The following is a 15304-nucleotide window of genomic DNA, read 5'->3' on the forward strand; positions in this document are numbered from 1 at the left end:
GCTTTTTTTTATTAGGGGATGTAGAGCTTGTCCCTCAGTGGAAGCTTGTAAAACCTTCCCCAATGCCTCCATGGGATGGACGTTCAGATGTAACCATGGTTTTCTTTGAGTGCGTTACCTAACACATCAATGCGTTGTGTTTAGATATCCTAGTGGGATGGTTGGGTAGGATAGGGGATACCTTAATTTAAGTCAGACTACCCCTTGAATGCTAATTGACCAGACAACACTGAATTTTTCTTTAAACCTGCTATTTGATAGTATATTTTATGTCCTTTTTCCATCAGAGCCACATTATGATGAGGGATAGTACTTTATATACTCATTCATGTCAATAACGCCTGTACTGATTGGATTAGATCAATTGGGGTCAGGGAGCAATGGGACATTTAAGTAGCACACCTGCAGAGATTATTGAGTTGTTACCAATTTTCTATCTTTTCGACTGTGTATTCTATTGACCCTTCATTTATAGTACCTTCACCCACTGATGATACCGGGTCACTCTCTAGTTGCACACTCTTTCTTTTATCCGGTGACCTGCACAGTGTCGCTCTTAAAGGCGGGTCTTTGTAGAGGGAGAGTGTTTATCTTCACATTCCCTTGATAGCACTTTTCAAGTCAGCATATCTTACAAAAACCATTCTGCGGACCTTCTGACTGCTGAGGCTGCACAGAATTTCTCTGAACACTGGTATCTCATCCCGTGGATAGTTTTTCCCCTACATCATGCAAGTTTTTTTATTGCCATCATATTAGATCTACAAGGTGGTAAGTTGCTATTCCTACTTGTCTTGTACTGCTCTGTGGTTTGCCACTTATGACTTAAGAGTATTTAACCCTGGTGGGGGTTCTATCGCTACTCTTTGTATAATCACATTTTTCCAGGTGTACTCTATGTTTTAATTACTATATATCTATTAAAAGCTACATTATAGAGACATTATTTTTCAGTGACTTGTGCAACATAACATATAGAAAAAATAATGTATTGTTACAAGCTATGCAGATAAATGCATAGGACTGCAGTGTGACTGACCTATCTGCTATAAGGAACTAGTATGCCATATGGTCCCTCTTTCCAACATATACAGAAGTGTATGTGATGATGATGATTGTGATCATGAAAATGCCACGCTTTGTATTGATCTTTTAATTGGACAGCACAAGAAGTATACCGTATTTTTCGCCATATAAGACGCACTTTTTCTTCCCCAAGGGGGGGAAAAAGACGGTGCGTCTTATATGGCGAATACACACCTATCGCGGCGGTCCCTGCGGCCATCAACTGCTGGGACCCGCGGCTAATACAGGACATCACCGATCGCGGTGATGCCCTGTATTAACCCTTCAGACACGGCGTTCAAAGCTGACCACCGCGTCTGAAGGGAAAGTGACACTAACCCGGCTGTTCAGTCGGGCTGTTCGGGACCGCCGCGATTTCACCGCAGCGGTCCAAAACAGCCCGACTGAATTGCCGGGTTAGTGCTTGCAGGACACCAGGAGGGACCTTACCTGCCTCCTCAGTGTCTTCTCCGTTCAGGGATCCCCTGTATGGCCGGCGCTCTCCTTCCTCGTCATCACGTCGTCACGTAAGTACGTACGTGCGTTGGCGTGCGTAACAACGTGATGACGGTGACGGAGAGCAAGGATACCCGGCCGGCAACAGAGATGTTCCGGAGCGACGGGGACACGGCGACAGCGATGGAGCGACATCCAGGGCAGCGGTGACGGGTCCGGAGCGGCGGGGACACGTGAGTATTACCTCCTATGCAGTGGTCTTCAATCTGCGGACCTCCAGATGTTGCAAAACTACAACTCCCAGCATACCTGGACAGCCAACGGCTGTCCGGGCATGCTGGGAGTTGTAGTTTTGCAACATCTGGAGGTCCACAGGTTAAAGACCACTATTGGGTTCAAAATCTTTATTTTTTTAGATTTTGCACCTATAAATTGGGTGCGTCTTATACGCCGGTGCGTCCTATAGGATGGAAAATACGGTAAATACACTCACATAGTATACAGTATTTCTGTGTAAAATGTGTACATTACTGTGTACAGTACTATGCCTATCCACTGCTCTTCCTTGGATGTCACAAGACATCTTAGGCCCCTTTCACACCGGTATGCTCCATCAAATTCGTCCGTCAAACTCCCTTTTTTTTCACTTTTTTTTTTTTTATATTCAATAGCCGCTGTTATTTTTGGAGAGAAGAGCCGGGGAAAAAGACGGTGCAAGCACAATTTTTTCTCCGGCTTTTCTTGATCCTAGAATAACGGGCTTCACACTGTCGGAGACAACCGGCAGTGTGTACATAGCCTTACTAGAATAATCTGGTACAAGTCAAAATTTTCACTAAACTTGTGCAATAGTTTTGTGTTTAAGGGGTATTCCAGGAATTTTATTTTATTTAACTATGCTATAGGGGCTGAAAAGTTAGTGTAGTTCATAATATAGTGTCTGTGATGGTTTTCTCACAATTCTTCTGTGATTTTCACCCCAATATTTATTTTTAACAGCATACAAAATTACTCGGGTATCAGGTTTTCACAGGATGCAGTGCGGCTATGACGTGACATCACTAGTCAGGTGATCAGAGGGAGTTACACTCACCAAGTTGGGTTGCGCTCAGAGCTATGTTACGCCGAGCGCTCCGGGTCCCCGTTCCTCCCCGGAGCGCTCGCCTCATCTTTCTTCCTGCAGCTCCCCGGTCACTCCCGCTGACCGGGAGCGCTGCTCTGTCATGGCCGTTGGGGATGCGATTCGCACAGCGGGACGCACCCGCTCGCGAATCGCATCCCAGGTCTCTTACCTGACTCGCTCTCCCTCGGTCCTGTCCCGGCGCGCGCGGCCCCGCTCCCTAGGGCGCGCGCGCGCCGGGTCTCTGCGATTTAAAGGGCCAGTGCACCAATGATGGTGCCTGGCCCAATCTTCCCAATTAGCTTAATTGGCTCCCACCTGTGCACTCCCCTATATCTAGTCACTTCCCCTGCACTCCCTGGCCGGATCTTGTTGCCTTAGTGCCTAGTGAAAGCATTCCCTTGTCTGTTCCTAGTCCGTGTTCCTGACCTCCTGCCGTTGCCCCTGACTACGATCCTTGCCGCCTGCCCCCGACCTTCTGCTACGTCCGACCTTGCTTCTGCCTACTCCCTTGTACCGCGCCTATCTTCAGCATCTTCAGCAGCCAGAGAGGTAAGCCGTTGCTAGTGGATACGACCTGGTCACTACCGCCGCAGCAAGACCATCCCGCTTTGCGGCGGGCTCTGGTGAAAACCTGTAGTGGCTTAGAACCGGTCCACTAGCGCGGTCCTCTCCATCCCTCTCTGGCACAGAGGATCCACTACCTGCCAGCCGGCATCGTGACAGTAGATCCGGCCTTGGATCCCGCTGAAGTTCCTCTGTCAGTTGTCGCTGACCTAACCACGGTGGCCGCCCAGCAAGCCCGACAGATCGCCCTTCTAACCCGTCAGCTGTCGGAAATGTCCACCATTTCGCACCAACTTCAGTCGCAACTTCTCCAGCAATCTTCTCCTCCGCCAGCTCCTGCACCTCCTCCGCAGCGAGTGGCCACTCCTAGCCTCTGCCTGTCCTTGCCGGACAAATTTGATGGGGACTCTAAGTATTGCCGTGGCTTTCTTTCGCAATGTTCCCAGCACTTGGAGATGATGTCGGACCAGTTTCCTACTGAAAGGTCTAAGGTGGCTTTCGTGTTCTGCCTTCTGTCTGGAAAAGCCCTGTCATGGGCCGCACTGCTCTGGGACCGCAATGACCCCGTCACTGCCTCTGTACACTCCTTCTTCTCGGAAATTCGAAGTGTCTTTGAGGAACCTGCCCGAGTTTCTTCAGCCGAGATTGCCCTGCTGAACCTGGCCCAGGGTGTTTCTTCCGTTGGCGAGTACGCCATTCAGTTCCGTGCTCTTGCTTACGAGTTGTCCTGGAATAGTGAGGTTCTCTGCGCGACCTTTAAAAAAGGCCTATCCAGCAACATTAAAGATGTTCTGGCCGCACGAGAGACTCCTGCTGACCTACATGAACTCATTCATCTTGCCACTCGCATTGACATGCGTTCTTCCGGATGGCGTCTGGAGCTTCGCCTGGATATGGACTTTGTTCGCACGAAGCGTTTTTTCTCCCCGGCTCCTCTCTCCTCTGGTCCTCTGCAATCTGTTCCTGTGCTTCCCGCCGCGGAGGCTATGCAAGTTGACCGGTCTCGCTTGACACCTCAAGAGAGGACACGACGCCGCATGGAGAATCTTTGCCTGTACTATGCCGGTACCGAACACTTCCTGAAGGATTGTCCTATCCGTCCTCCCCGCCTGGAAAGACGTACGCTGACTCCGTACAAAGGTGACACAGTTCTTGATGTCAACTCTGCTTCTCCACGCCTTACTGTGCCTGTGCGGATATCAGCCTCTACCTTCTCCTTCTCTACTATGCTCTTCTTGGATTCCGGATCTGCAGGAAAATTTTTTTTGGCCTCTCTCATCAACAGGTTCTACGTTCCTGTGACCAGTCTCGCCAGACCCCTCTACATCTATTGTTTTTACAATAAAAGATTGGACTGTCTCGTACGTTTCCACACAGAACCCCTCCTAATTTGCATCGGACCTCATCACGGAAAAATTGAATTTTTTTTCCTCAGGTTCTTTGGCCCCAAGAAGAGGGGGAGACCCAAGGGGGGGGGTACTGTTACGCCGAGCGCTCCGGGTCCCCGTTCCTCCCCGGAGCGCTCGCCTCATCTTTCTTCCTGCAGCTCCCCGGTCACTCCCGCTGACCGGGAGCGCTGCTCTGTCATGGCCGTTGGGGATGCGATTCGCACAGCGGGACGCACCCGCTCGCGAATCGCATCCCAGGTCTCTTACCTGACTCGCTCTCCCTCGGTCCTGTCCCGGCGCGCGCGGCCCCGCTCCCTAGGGCGCGCGCGCGCCGGGTCTCTGCGATTTAAAGGGCCAGTGCACCAATGATGGTGCCTGGCCCAATCTTCCCAATTAGCTTAATTGGCTCCCACCTGTGCACTCCCCTATATCTAGTCACTTCCCCTGCACTCCCTGGCCGGATCTTGTTGCCTTAGTGCCTAGTGAAAGCGTTCCCTTGTCTGTTCCTAGTCCGTGTTCCTGACCTCCTGCCGTTGCCCCTGACTACGATCCTTGCCGCCTGCCCCCGACCTTCTGCTACGTCCGACCTTGCTTCTGCCTACTCCCTTGTACCGCGCCTATCTTCAGCATCTTCAGCAGCCAGAGAGGTAAGCCGTTGCTAGTGGATACGACCTGGTCACTACCGCCGCAGCAAGACCATCCCGCTTTGCGGCGGGCTCTGGTGAAAACCTGTAGTGGCTTAGAACCGGTCCACTAGCGCGGTCCTCTCCATCCCTCTCTGGCACAGAGGATCCACTACCTGCCAGCCGGCATCGTGACAAGCTACACCTAAGTTAGCATTTTAAAGACTAACCAGACCCGCAGCCATGGTCCTCTGGTAGCAGTCTCGCTGTCCCAGTTCATAGCAATGGAAGGAAAACATGGAAAATTGGCCAATACTGGCGCTGGCACTCTGGATGGTGAAGGACTAGGAACACTGATATATTCCTTTAAAATGGTTTATTTGACAGATACACAGGCAACGCATTTCTGGCCTGTACTGGACCCTTTGTCAGGCAAAGTGTATGTAACAAGACAGCACACTGAAGTTCAAATGCATTCAGTACGTATATACAAAGGTTGCATTCATTAGGGTATTCTTTAGCATTGTACGCTGTTTCCGCAATTAGTGTGATTTTACAGCTGACAAGCCGGAAACCCTAGGTGCAGTTAAATGTTGAGAACCCCAAAAAATTATACCTTGTTTATTAATGTATGGAAAATGAAAGCTTTTTCAAATATAAATGAACCTGCTTGTCCAATATGTTTAAGTCCTATAAGGGACTGGACCTGAGATTTTTGTAATGGTGTAGATGGGTTTTGCCATTGAGGCTTTGGCTGTAAAGATTCATTGAGTCAATGGTGGTTATATTGCAACCGATGCCGTAACTGGTGAACTTTGCATGACATATGGTGGTGTTCAGAAGGGGCGGAGTTAGTGCGCGCACTCCGTAGACTCAGTAGGAGAAGTGAGTCTTTTGCTGAGCACTATGGATGCAGTGGCGATGTGCAAATGGGGCAGATCTGTGTGAAACGGTATGGACCAGCTGACTGGGCGCTATGGATGCAGTGGCGATGTGCAAAGGGGGCGGATTTGTGTGAAGACAGTAAGACCCAGCTAACTATGAATGGAGCAGACACACTTAATGCAGATGGTAATAAATAGAATGAAAGTGACTTTTTAACCCAACTTGTGTATGGTTGGATGAGTCAGTGGAGTCCCTTATAACTGGAGCAATATCCAGGAGGGGCGGGCTTTGTAGGCGCACAATTCCTGGTGCGGGATAGAGTGACTTTCTTACTCGTTTTATGAATGGTTTAGATAAACCAATAGGGCATCATATGGCTTGAATCATGTGCAAAAAAGGGGCCAATATTCTACGCATACAGTGTTATGAACAGGGTCAAAGACAACATATAGAGTTATTCAGAGGGGACAAACTTTGTTGCAAATGCTGTAATAGTTGTAGCAAGCTTATAAATGTGGCAGTGTCTGGTAAAAGTTGCGAGTTATACTAGAATTGTTTCAGAGACTTCATTAAGCCCAGAAGGTTGGAGCGAGCTACATTTATAAATCCAGTCTTTTTAGGACTTCAAACCTATTGGACCTATGCTTGGAGACATGGTCTATAGGGAGTATCTTGAATATTTTTTTGACATCTTTGTGGGCGATGACACAGTGTCTGGATAAGCTGTGTAACAGGAAACCAGTTTTGATATTAAACCTCTGTTTATTAACCCCCTTAACGATGAAGGACGTATATTTACGTCCTCAGCCGGCTCCCGCGATATGCCGTGGGACATATCCGCACGTCATAACGGGTTGGTCCCAGCGGCCATCAACCCGCGGCTAATACAGGACATCACCGATCGCAGTGATTCCCTGTTCTAACCCTTCAGACGCGGCGATCAAAGCTGACTGCCGCATCTGAAGAGAAAGTGAAAGTATCCCGGCTGCTCAGTCGGGCTGTTCGGGACAGCCGCGGTGAAATTGCGGCGTCCCGAACAGCTTATAGGACAGCTTATAGGACAGCTTAAGGGAGGGCCCTTACTTGCCTCCTCGGTGTCCGATCGGCGAATGACTGCTCCGTGACGGAGATCCAGACAGGAGCAGTCAAGCGCCAATATCACTGATCATAGGCGTGTTAATACACACCAGTGATCTGTGTAGAAAATCAGTGTGTGCAGTGTTAAAGGTCCCTATGGGACCTATAACACTGCAAAAAAAAAGTAAAAGAAAAGTGTTAATAAAGATCATTTAACCCCTTCCCTAATAAAAGTTTGAATCACCCCCCTTTTCGCATAAAAAAAATAAAACAGTGTAAATAAAAAAAAAATATATACATATATGGTATAGCCGCATGCGTAAATGTCCGAACTATAAAAATATATCGTTAATTAAACCGCACGGTCAATGGCGTACACGTAAAAAATATTCCAAAGTCCAAAAAAGCGCATTTTTGGTCACTTTTTATACAATAAAAAAATGAATAAAAAGTAATCAAAAAGTCTGATCAAAACAAGAATGGTACCGATAAAAACTTCAGATCACGGCGCAAGAATTGAGCCCTCATACCGCCCTATACGTGGAAAAATAAAAAAGTTATAGGGATCAGAAGATGACATTTTTAAACGTGTAAATTTTACTGCATGTAGTTATGATTTTTTCCAGAAGTACGACAAAATCAAACCTATATAAGTAGGGTATCATTTTAACCGTATGAACCTACAGAATAATGATAAGGTGTCATTTTTACCGAAATATGCACTGCGTAGAAACGAGAGCCCCCAAACCTTACAAAATGGCGTTTTTCTTCAATTTTGTCGCACAATGATTTTTTTTTCCGTTTCGCCATGGATTTTTGGGTAAAATGACTAATGTCACTGCAAAGAAGAATTGGTGACACAAAAAATAACATGGATTTTTAGGTGGAAAATTGAAAGGGTTATGATTTTTAAAAGGTAAGGAGGAAAAAACGAAAATGCAAAAACTGAAAAACCCTGGGCGGTTATCCCGAGCGTGACTCAGGGTTAATTTTCCCTGCCAGGATCGGTAACCCCGAGTCACGCTCGGGGTAGAATTGCAGAGTTGCCAGCCGGGCTGCACTATATATCGCAAAAGCAATGCCATATAGCGATACGGCCACCGGGGAAACATACGATTATCTACTCGGGTCGGCTCGCGTGGCGGGGGCCGGCCAGAGCAGGTAAAGAAAAATACTAAAAGTCAGTGTTTCCCTACCAGGGGGCCTCCAGCTGTTGCAAAACTACAACTCTCAGCATCCCCGAACAGCCAAAGGCTGTCCGGGCATGCTGGGAGTAGTAGTTTCACAACAGCTGGAGGCCCCCTGTTAGAAAAACACTGAGCTAAGTGTAAAAGGAAAAAGGAGTAAAATAAAAAAAACTTTTGCTTACCTAATCCTACATATGCCGTTCGCCTCCGTGCGGTCTGGTCCCTGCTCTCTTCACTATTCATCTTCTAGGACCTTTCCCTTTTCAGCCAATCACAGGCCGCAGTGGTGTAAAGCCTGTGATTGGCTGAAGGGGAAAGGACTTGTTCTGCAGCAAATACACTAGGTTTGAAATCTCCCCGGCAAACCTAGTATGTGCTGCTGCAGGACAAGACAAGGTGAGAAGGGGGGGGAAGAAGAATGTGACAAGGGGGGAATGTGACAGAGGGGGGAATGTGACAAGGCGGGGGGGGGGGAGATGTGACAAGGGGGGGAATGTGACAGGGAAGATGTGAAATGGGCGTGGGGGGGGGGGGGGGGCGAGATGTGAAATTCAATGCAAAAAATTGTACCGCTTTTGGTACAAATTTCCATACAGAATTATACCACCAGGGAGGTTAAGGGGTTAATCCTGTTTCTAAGCTTCTGGGTGGTCCTGCCAATGTATTGTAGACTGCCCGGCACACTTACGCCTACCACATCATATGCCCTCCCCCCACCTCTCCCAATAATGACAGACAACATTATTCTTTTTTTACTGGGCTGGGTGGTGGTCACAGCTCAATTTATTAAATAACAGAATATTAACTCTATAACTGCTGCACTGCAGCAACCTACCTACTTCAGCCGAAGCGGTATTGCCAGCCGCCGGACTCCCGGCGGGCAAAAGTGCCTAGGGCCATCACTTCTCAATTCTCCTCTCCTCAGGCCAGCTGTGACTTGCATATAAAGAAAACTACAATCAGGAACAATAGACAGAAAAACAACTGTCCAAATAACAAAGTGCAAAAGTAAAAAGTGCCCATGAAGTAATGTATATATAAATATAAATATAAAATATTTCTTTATATATATATTTTTTTTTTTTTTTTTTTTTTTTTTTTTTTTTTTTTTTTTAACAACCATCATTCTTTGTAAAAAATTTTTTTTTTTTTTTTTTTTTTTTTTTTTTTTTAAAAGGGGTAACAAAGACCATGCATTTCACAACAAAATGCACAGCCAAGAAGAATACAAAATGACAACAACAAACGTAAAACAGGGAGGGAGGGAGGGAAGCTGACTTCTCAGGAGCGCTGGTGAGTACGAAAAGGACTAACCAGGGGGTGGGGTAGACCTAAATATATCCTGGGCGTGCCTTAATTCCCCTCCTACTAACCCGGGAAAGCAGGGGGGAGGGAAAACTATCCTGGGCTCTGAGTTAACCCCTACCGTCCCGTGCAGTCAGGGCCACCTATCCCTAAACGGGCAGGTAACCTACAGACTGCCCGGCACACTTACGCCTACCACATCATATGCCCTCCCCCCACCTCTCCCAATAATGACAGACAACATTATTCTTTTTTTACTGGGCTGGGTGGTGGTCACAGCTCAATTTATTAAATAACAGAATATTAACTCTATAACTGCTGCACTGCAGCAACCTACCTACTTCAGCCGAAGCGGTATTGCCAGCCGCCGGACTCCCGGCGGGCAAAAGTGCCTAGGGCCATCACTTCTCAATTCTCCTCTCCTCAGGCCACCGAGGAGCCCGTGTACTCCTACACGGTGCTCCGACCCCCACCAAGCAAAAACAAGGCCTGCTCCAAACCATCTTGTAAGCCCGACAAAAAGATGTCCAAACCTATATCATTCAAGTGAACCCCATCAGAGATCATAAACCGTCTGTTATCACCTTCAAGCTCACGATGACGGACCACCACTCCACCCTTCTGTCGCACAAACCGGGCCATACGAGAATTCACCAAACGCCGTGAACGCTCGATGGCCTCAGCATTGCGAGCACCCTGCCAGGATACTCTAGGCACTATCTCGGACCATACTAAAACTAAATCAGGGAAAAAACCAGAAAACCGTTCAACATCGGCTTTCATTAAAGTAATCAAATCGGGAACCCGGGAATAACAGAGATCATTCCCACCCGCGTGTACCACCAAAATTACACCAGAACGGACGGTTCTAGCAATGTCCACCACTTCAGTAAGGACCCGTGTCCACCGCATACCTGGGATCCCCCTCCAGTGAGGCTCAACATTGCCGCATCCCAACGATCTCCCACCCGGCCGGCAATCAGCTCTCTGCGCGGCCCGGTGGAAATAAGAGTGGCCCAGGAAATAAACCATCGTCCTTTGCACATCTAAAAAAGGAGAAAACAAGTTATAACAACAACTCAGGACGTATATAGCGCGCATAACAACCAGAGCGCCAACGGCCAATACGCTGTATCGCATCCACCGATAAAACTGCCCTGGACGCCTCCGTAGCAGCACCTATCCGAAAAGAATGCGTACCAAAATCAGCAGCTGGAACACCCAAAAACCGCAAACAACCCTTGAACACAGCCTGAAATTGAAAACGCGTCAAAGGAAAACCATCAGCATGTGTAAAAAATTGGCGGCCAGGAACCCGAACAGCCAAAAACGACGACACCGCCCGCACTGGACAAACCGCACCATCCACTGCAAGAACCCGCACCCAAGCTCCCTGACCCACCTGATCAGTTTTCGAGCGTCGAATCCGCAGTTGCAAAACCCCATTGGAACACAACACGTCATCCTGCAATAAACCACCGACTCCGGCTTTTGAAGCCGGAACCAACTCGCCGATGCGCAGCGCTGCAAAAAACATTACACAAAAAGCGGCCGAATACAACTCGGACTCATAGGTCGAGGAACAACAACTGCGGGTAGCCGGCAAAAGAGAAGCCAATAACAAAAACGAAACAGGCCTGCGAGCTTCACGCCGCACATGAGTGCGCTGCCAACCCTTCAAGGCCTGCTGAAATAAAAACCGTTTAGAAACATCTTCCCATCCCAATAACTTAAAATAAAAACTTACCCCAGCTAGCCGTCGCCGCGCTACAATTGCGGACACCTGTAAATCCCGCAACCACAACACATATTCCACCGTAACCGCTACGCGGTTGTCAACGGAGGTAGCCACCTCCCGCCCCGCCAGCAACGCACACCACTCAGCCCACGCCTTACCATGTCCCGCCCATGTAGATGCCGCCATCGACGATTCCACCAGTGGGATCAGACGTTGCTCGGCAGGGCCCAGACCAACGGGGGGCAAGGGAGCCCTTCCAATGCAGCATCCGGACACATCCTCCGAAAATCCTGAAACTGAAAACGAGAAAGGGAATCAGCAATCACATTATCAACCCCAGCTACGTGGCGAGCTTTAAACCAAACGTTCAACTCCAAACACCGAAGAACTAGATGACGGATCAAAGACAAAACCGGAAGGGAGGAAGAGGACAAACCATTTATACAATGAACCACACTCAGATTATCTGTCCAAAAACAAACCCGCTTATTGCTGAATCGTGTACCCCACAACTCCACAGCAACTATAATAGGAAACAATTCAAGCAGGGTGAGGTTCCTACACCAACCGTTAGTCTGCCAATCAGGCGGCCACAACTCCGCACACCATTCCCCTTGAAAGAAAGCACCAAAACCCACGGAGCCAGCCGCATCCGTGAACAATTGAAGCTCAGCATTGGACAACTCGTCCCCCAACCAACACGTGTGACCATTGTACCTTCTCAAAAATTCTCTCCACATCAAAACATCCGCGCGCATTTGCTTTGAAATGCGAATATGATGAGAAGGGCAGGAAACGCCCTTGGTGGCCAATGACAAACGCCTAGAAAAAACACGCCCCATGGGCATAACACGGCAAGCAAAAACCAAGTGTCCCAGCAAAACTTGTAATTGGCGCAGCGTCACCTTCCGTACACCACAAAAACTTTCAACCAACAAGAGCAAACTCTCCAATTTCTCTGTTGGTAGTCTAAAAACCATGGCCACAGAATCAATTTCTATGCCCAAAAACGAAATAACCGTTGAAGGGCCCTCTGTCTTCTCAGCGGACAAGGGCACCCCAAACTTCAGCATGAAAAAACGAAAAGAATCCAACAAAAAACCACACCTGGGAGACCCAGCCGGGCCAACAAACAAGAAATCATCCAAATAGTGAATAACCGAACGGCTGCCCGTCTCAAAGCGGACAACCCACTCCAAAAATGATCCAAACATTTCAAAATACCGACAAGAAATAGCACAACCCATCGGCAGGCAAACATCATAATAAAAAGCCCCATCCACCCGGCAACCCAGTAAGTGATAGCATTCCGGATGCACCGGCAACAGGCGAAAAGCCGATTCAATGTCAGACTTCGCCATCAACGCCCCCGCCCCAAAACCCCTTACCAGAGCCACAGCCCGGTCAAACGAAACATAAGAAACCGTTGTATCTTCTCTAGAAATGCCATCATTCACTGAAGAACCTTTCGGATACGAAAGGTGGTGAATCAGGCGAAACTTCCCGACCTCTTTCTTCGGGACAACCCCAAGGGGGGAAACCCGCAAATTATGAAAAGGGGGGGAACTAAAAGGTCCTTCAAAACGACCCAACGAAACCTCCTTACCAATTTTTTCCCGCAGCACCTCAGGGTACTCCCTGGCCGATTTCAAATTGTCAGGGTAGGAGGAAGAAACCTGACCCAAAATAAAAGGTATAAAGAAACCATAACGAAAACCCTCCAATAAAACCAAAGCGTCCTCCTTATTGGGGTACTGGCCTAACCACGGGCACATCATGTCCACGTTCACCGGGGTCCTTCCCTGCAGCAGCAGAGGGAGCCCGGCCGGTCTGCTTAGCAGCCCGCTGACACCTGACTGCGGCGTGGGACCCCCCGCAGGCAGAACACTCATGCTTGTATTTACACAAGCTGAGGAAACGACAATGTCCCTCGTTAAATAACCAGCAAGCCCCGGGTCGACGCACTGCCGCCGGCCCGGTGGCCCCGGATTGACCAGCGGCTCCCTGCTGAAAGGGCTGTGCCTTCTGCGCCATCATCAAACGCAACCACACGTCGGTCGCCTTAACACCCCAACCAACATCCGGCTGCAGAGACAAGCGGCGTCGAAATTCCTCGTCATACCGCCACCACGCAGAGCCCCCATGAGCCTTATAAGCACTATACACCGAGTCCATATAAATAAAAAGCTCGGAGCATCGCTCCGGATGCTTTTCACCCATAATACACCCCAAAACTGCAAACGCTTGCAACCAATTGCCCATGGTCTTCGCCACCTTCGGCCTAGTAGGAAAAGTTTTTTCCGACTGGGGCCTACGTTCCTTGTCAATCGTATGTTGGTCCACAGACACTAGCGACCACAAATCAACATACTGGTTGGACCAAATCTTTTCCTTCACAGCATCATCAACATAAACACCCAAAGGACTAACACCACAAAAAACAGAATCTTTATATACCCCAACCCTAACCGGGGAGGCCTTACGGGCCGCCGCCGGAACCACACGTTCCGCCGGCTTGCTATTAACAAGGCTAGACAAAACAGATTTAAGCGTAGACAACAAAGCAGCCTGACCCTCCCCCTGTCCCCATGCACCCGCAAAATCAAACTCACCGGTCGGCGCAGGAACAACAGGAGGTGGGACCGGATCCGTAGCAGGAACAGGAGCTGGATCAGCAACCGGCACAGTAGCCGGATCAGACACCGCACAGGGCCGACTGCCACCGCGGGAAGCCCGCCTCGGGGACCTTGAATGATGTCTCCGCCCCTCGCGCCTGCGAGAGCGACGCTCCCGACTCCCTGAGCGATACGAGCTGCGACCAGATGATGAAGGAGACCGCCACCGAGACGAGCGGGACCTACGGGAGCGCACACTACTCCTAGACTCCCGGCGTGAACACCTGCGGTGATGTCTACAGGACCCAACAGATCTGCTCCAACCGGAGCGGCCAGATCCCCGTGAGGACGACCGCGACCGTCTTGGACGGGAACGGCCCTCTGACCTACTAAATACTCGGTCACGCGGTGGCTGACTGACTTGCCGCATATTATCAGTAAAAAGTAAGGGGGAACTAGCTGAGGCATCTAAAGGTGGCAGATCAACAGGATGGGGCCCCAAACTATCACAAGCATCCTCATAAGGAGGATCAACGCCACTACCCCCCAGGACAGGTGGCTGCTGAGTATCCCCAGGCAGTACCGGAGCACCCTGGGGTCTAATGGGAACCCGGGCCGTGGCAATAGGGGTATCGGGTATTTCCTCCGCAGAGGAGGAGGCATGAGAGGGAGCAGGGGCACCAGCACCCATAACGGCTGGCAATGCAGGGGTTAACACCGGCCGGGAAACTAAAGCAGGCTGCCCTGAAATACCTGAGACTGCCGGGACCTGCAGGGAAGCGCGCGAAGCAGCTGAAGAATTCCCCACAGCTTCCTGTGACACTTGACCCGGAAGGGGCGGAGCTACAGCCCGAGCTGCGGCCACAGCCGCACCAGGGGCCGAAACTACAGCTGAGGAGGCAATGCGGGCAGCAAAGCGCCCCCTCCTACTAGCAGACGACCTAGGGGGACTGGGGCTCAGACGCGCCGGAGGGCGCGATGCACGGGCGGTTCGTCGCCCCCGTACAGCAGGACCTGCCGGCCGAGATATACTACTAACCGCAGCAGCAGGAAGGCCTAGCCCAGCTAGTAGCTGAGATAGGGCGCCTGGATCAGCCAACACCCGCTCCCGGATAGCATTCCACACAGCCTCGTCAGCCATCTCCGGAGCAAAGCTGACTTCTCAGGAGCGCTGGTGAGTACGAAAAGGACTAACCAGGGGGTGGGGTAGACCTAAATATATCCTGGGCGTGCCTTAATTCCCCTCCTACTAACCCGGGAAAGCAGGGGGGAGGGAAA

The 15304-nt window shown here is 49.7% G+C and overlaps 2 protein-coding genes across 6 annotated transcripts in view; one reads left to right on the forward strand and one right to left on the reverse strand.

Moving 5' to 3' along the window:
* The first annotated feature begins 591 nt into the window (after positions 1–591).
* LOC130282145 (lysosomal acid lipase/cholesteryl ester hydrolase-like) overlaps positions 592–15304 on the forward strand; it is a 77504-nt gene continuing 62791 nt past the window's right edge. For all 3 annotated transcript variants that reach the window (XM_056530085.1, XM_056530087.1, XM_056530088.1), the window contains exon 1: positions 592–771. The gene's annotated coding sequence lies outside the window, so the exon portion shown is untranslated. The remainder of the gene's footprint in view (positions 772–15304) is intronic.
* On the reverse strand, positions 9144–11647 carry LOC130282146 (uncharacterized). 3 transcript variants are annotated; one of them, XR_008846258.1, is made up of 3 exons: positions 11570–11647; positions 10588–10719; positions 9144–9298 (listed from the first exon to the last, which is right to left on the reverse strand). XR_008846258.1 is itself a non-coding variant. In XM_056530089.1 (2 exons), the coding sequence occupies exons 1-2, from the start codon at positions 11595–11597 to the stop codon at positions 10124–10126; spliced, it is 624 nt and encodes a 207-aa protein (XP_056386064.1). In that variant the 5' UTR covers positions 11598–11641; the 3' UTR covers positions 9580–10123. The 3 variants fall into 3 exon arrangements, 1 of the variants encoding a protein (XP_056386064.1); XR_008846257.1 differs by having other exon boundaries at positions 9144–9304; XM_056530089.1 differs by lacking the exon at positions 9144–9298 and having other exon boundaries at positions 9580–10719; positions 11570–11641.

Source organism: Hyla sarda, chromosome 7, assembly GCF_029499605.1.
Source record: "Hyla sarda isolate aHylSar1 chromosome 7, aHylSar1.hap1, whole genome shotgun sequence".
In the NCBI taxonomy this organism is placed as follows: Eukaryota; Metazoa; Chordata; class Amphibia; order Anura; family Hylidae; genus Hyla; species Hyla sarda.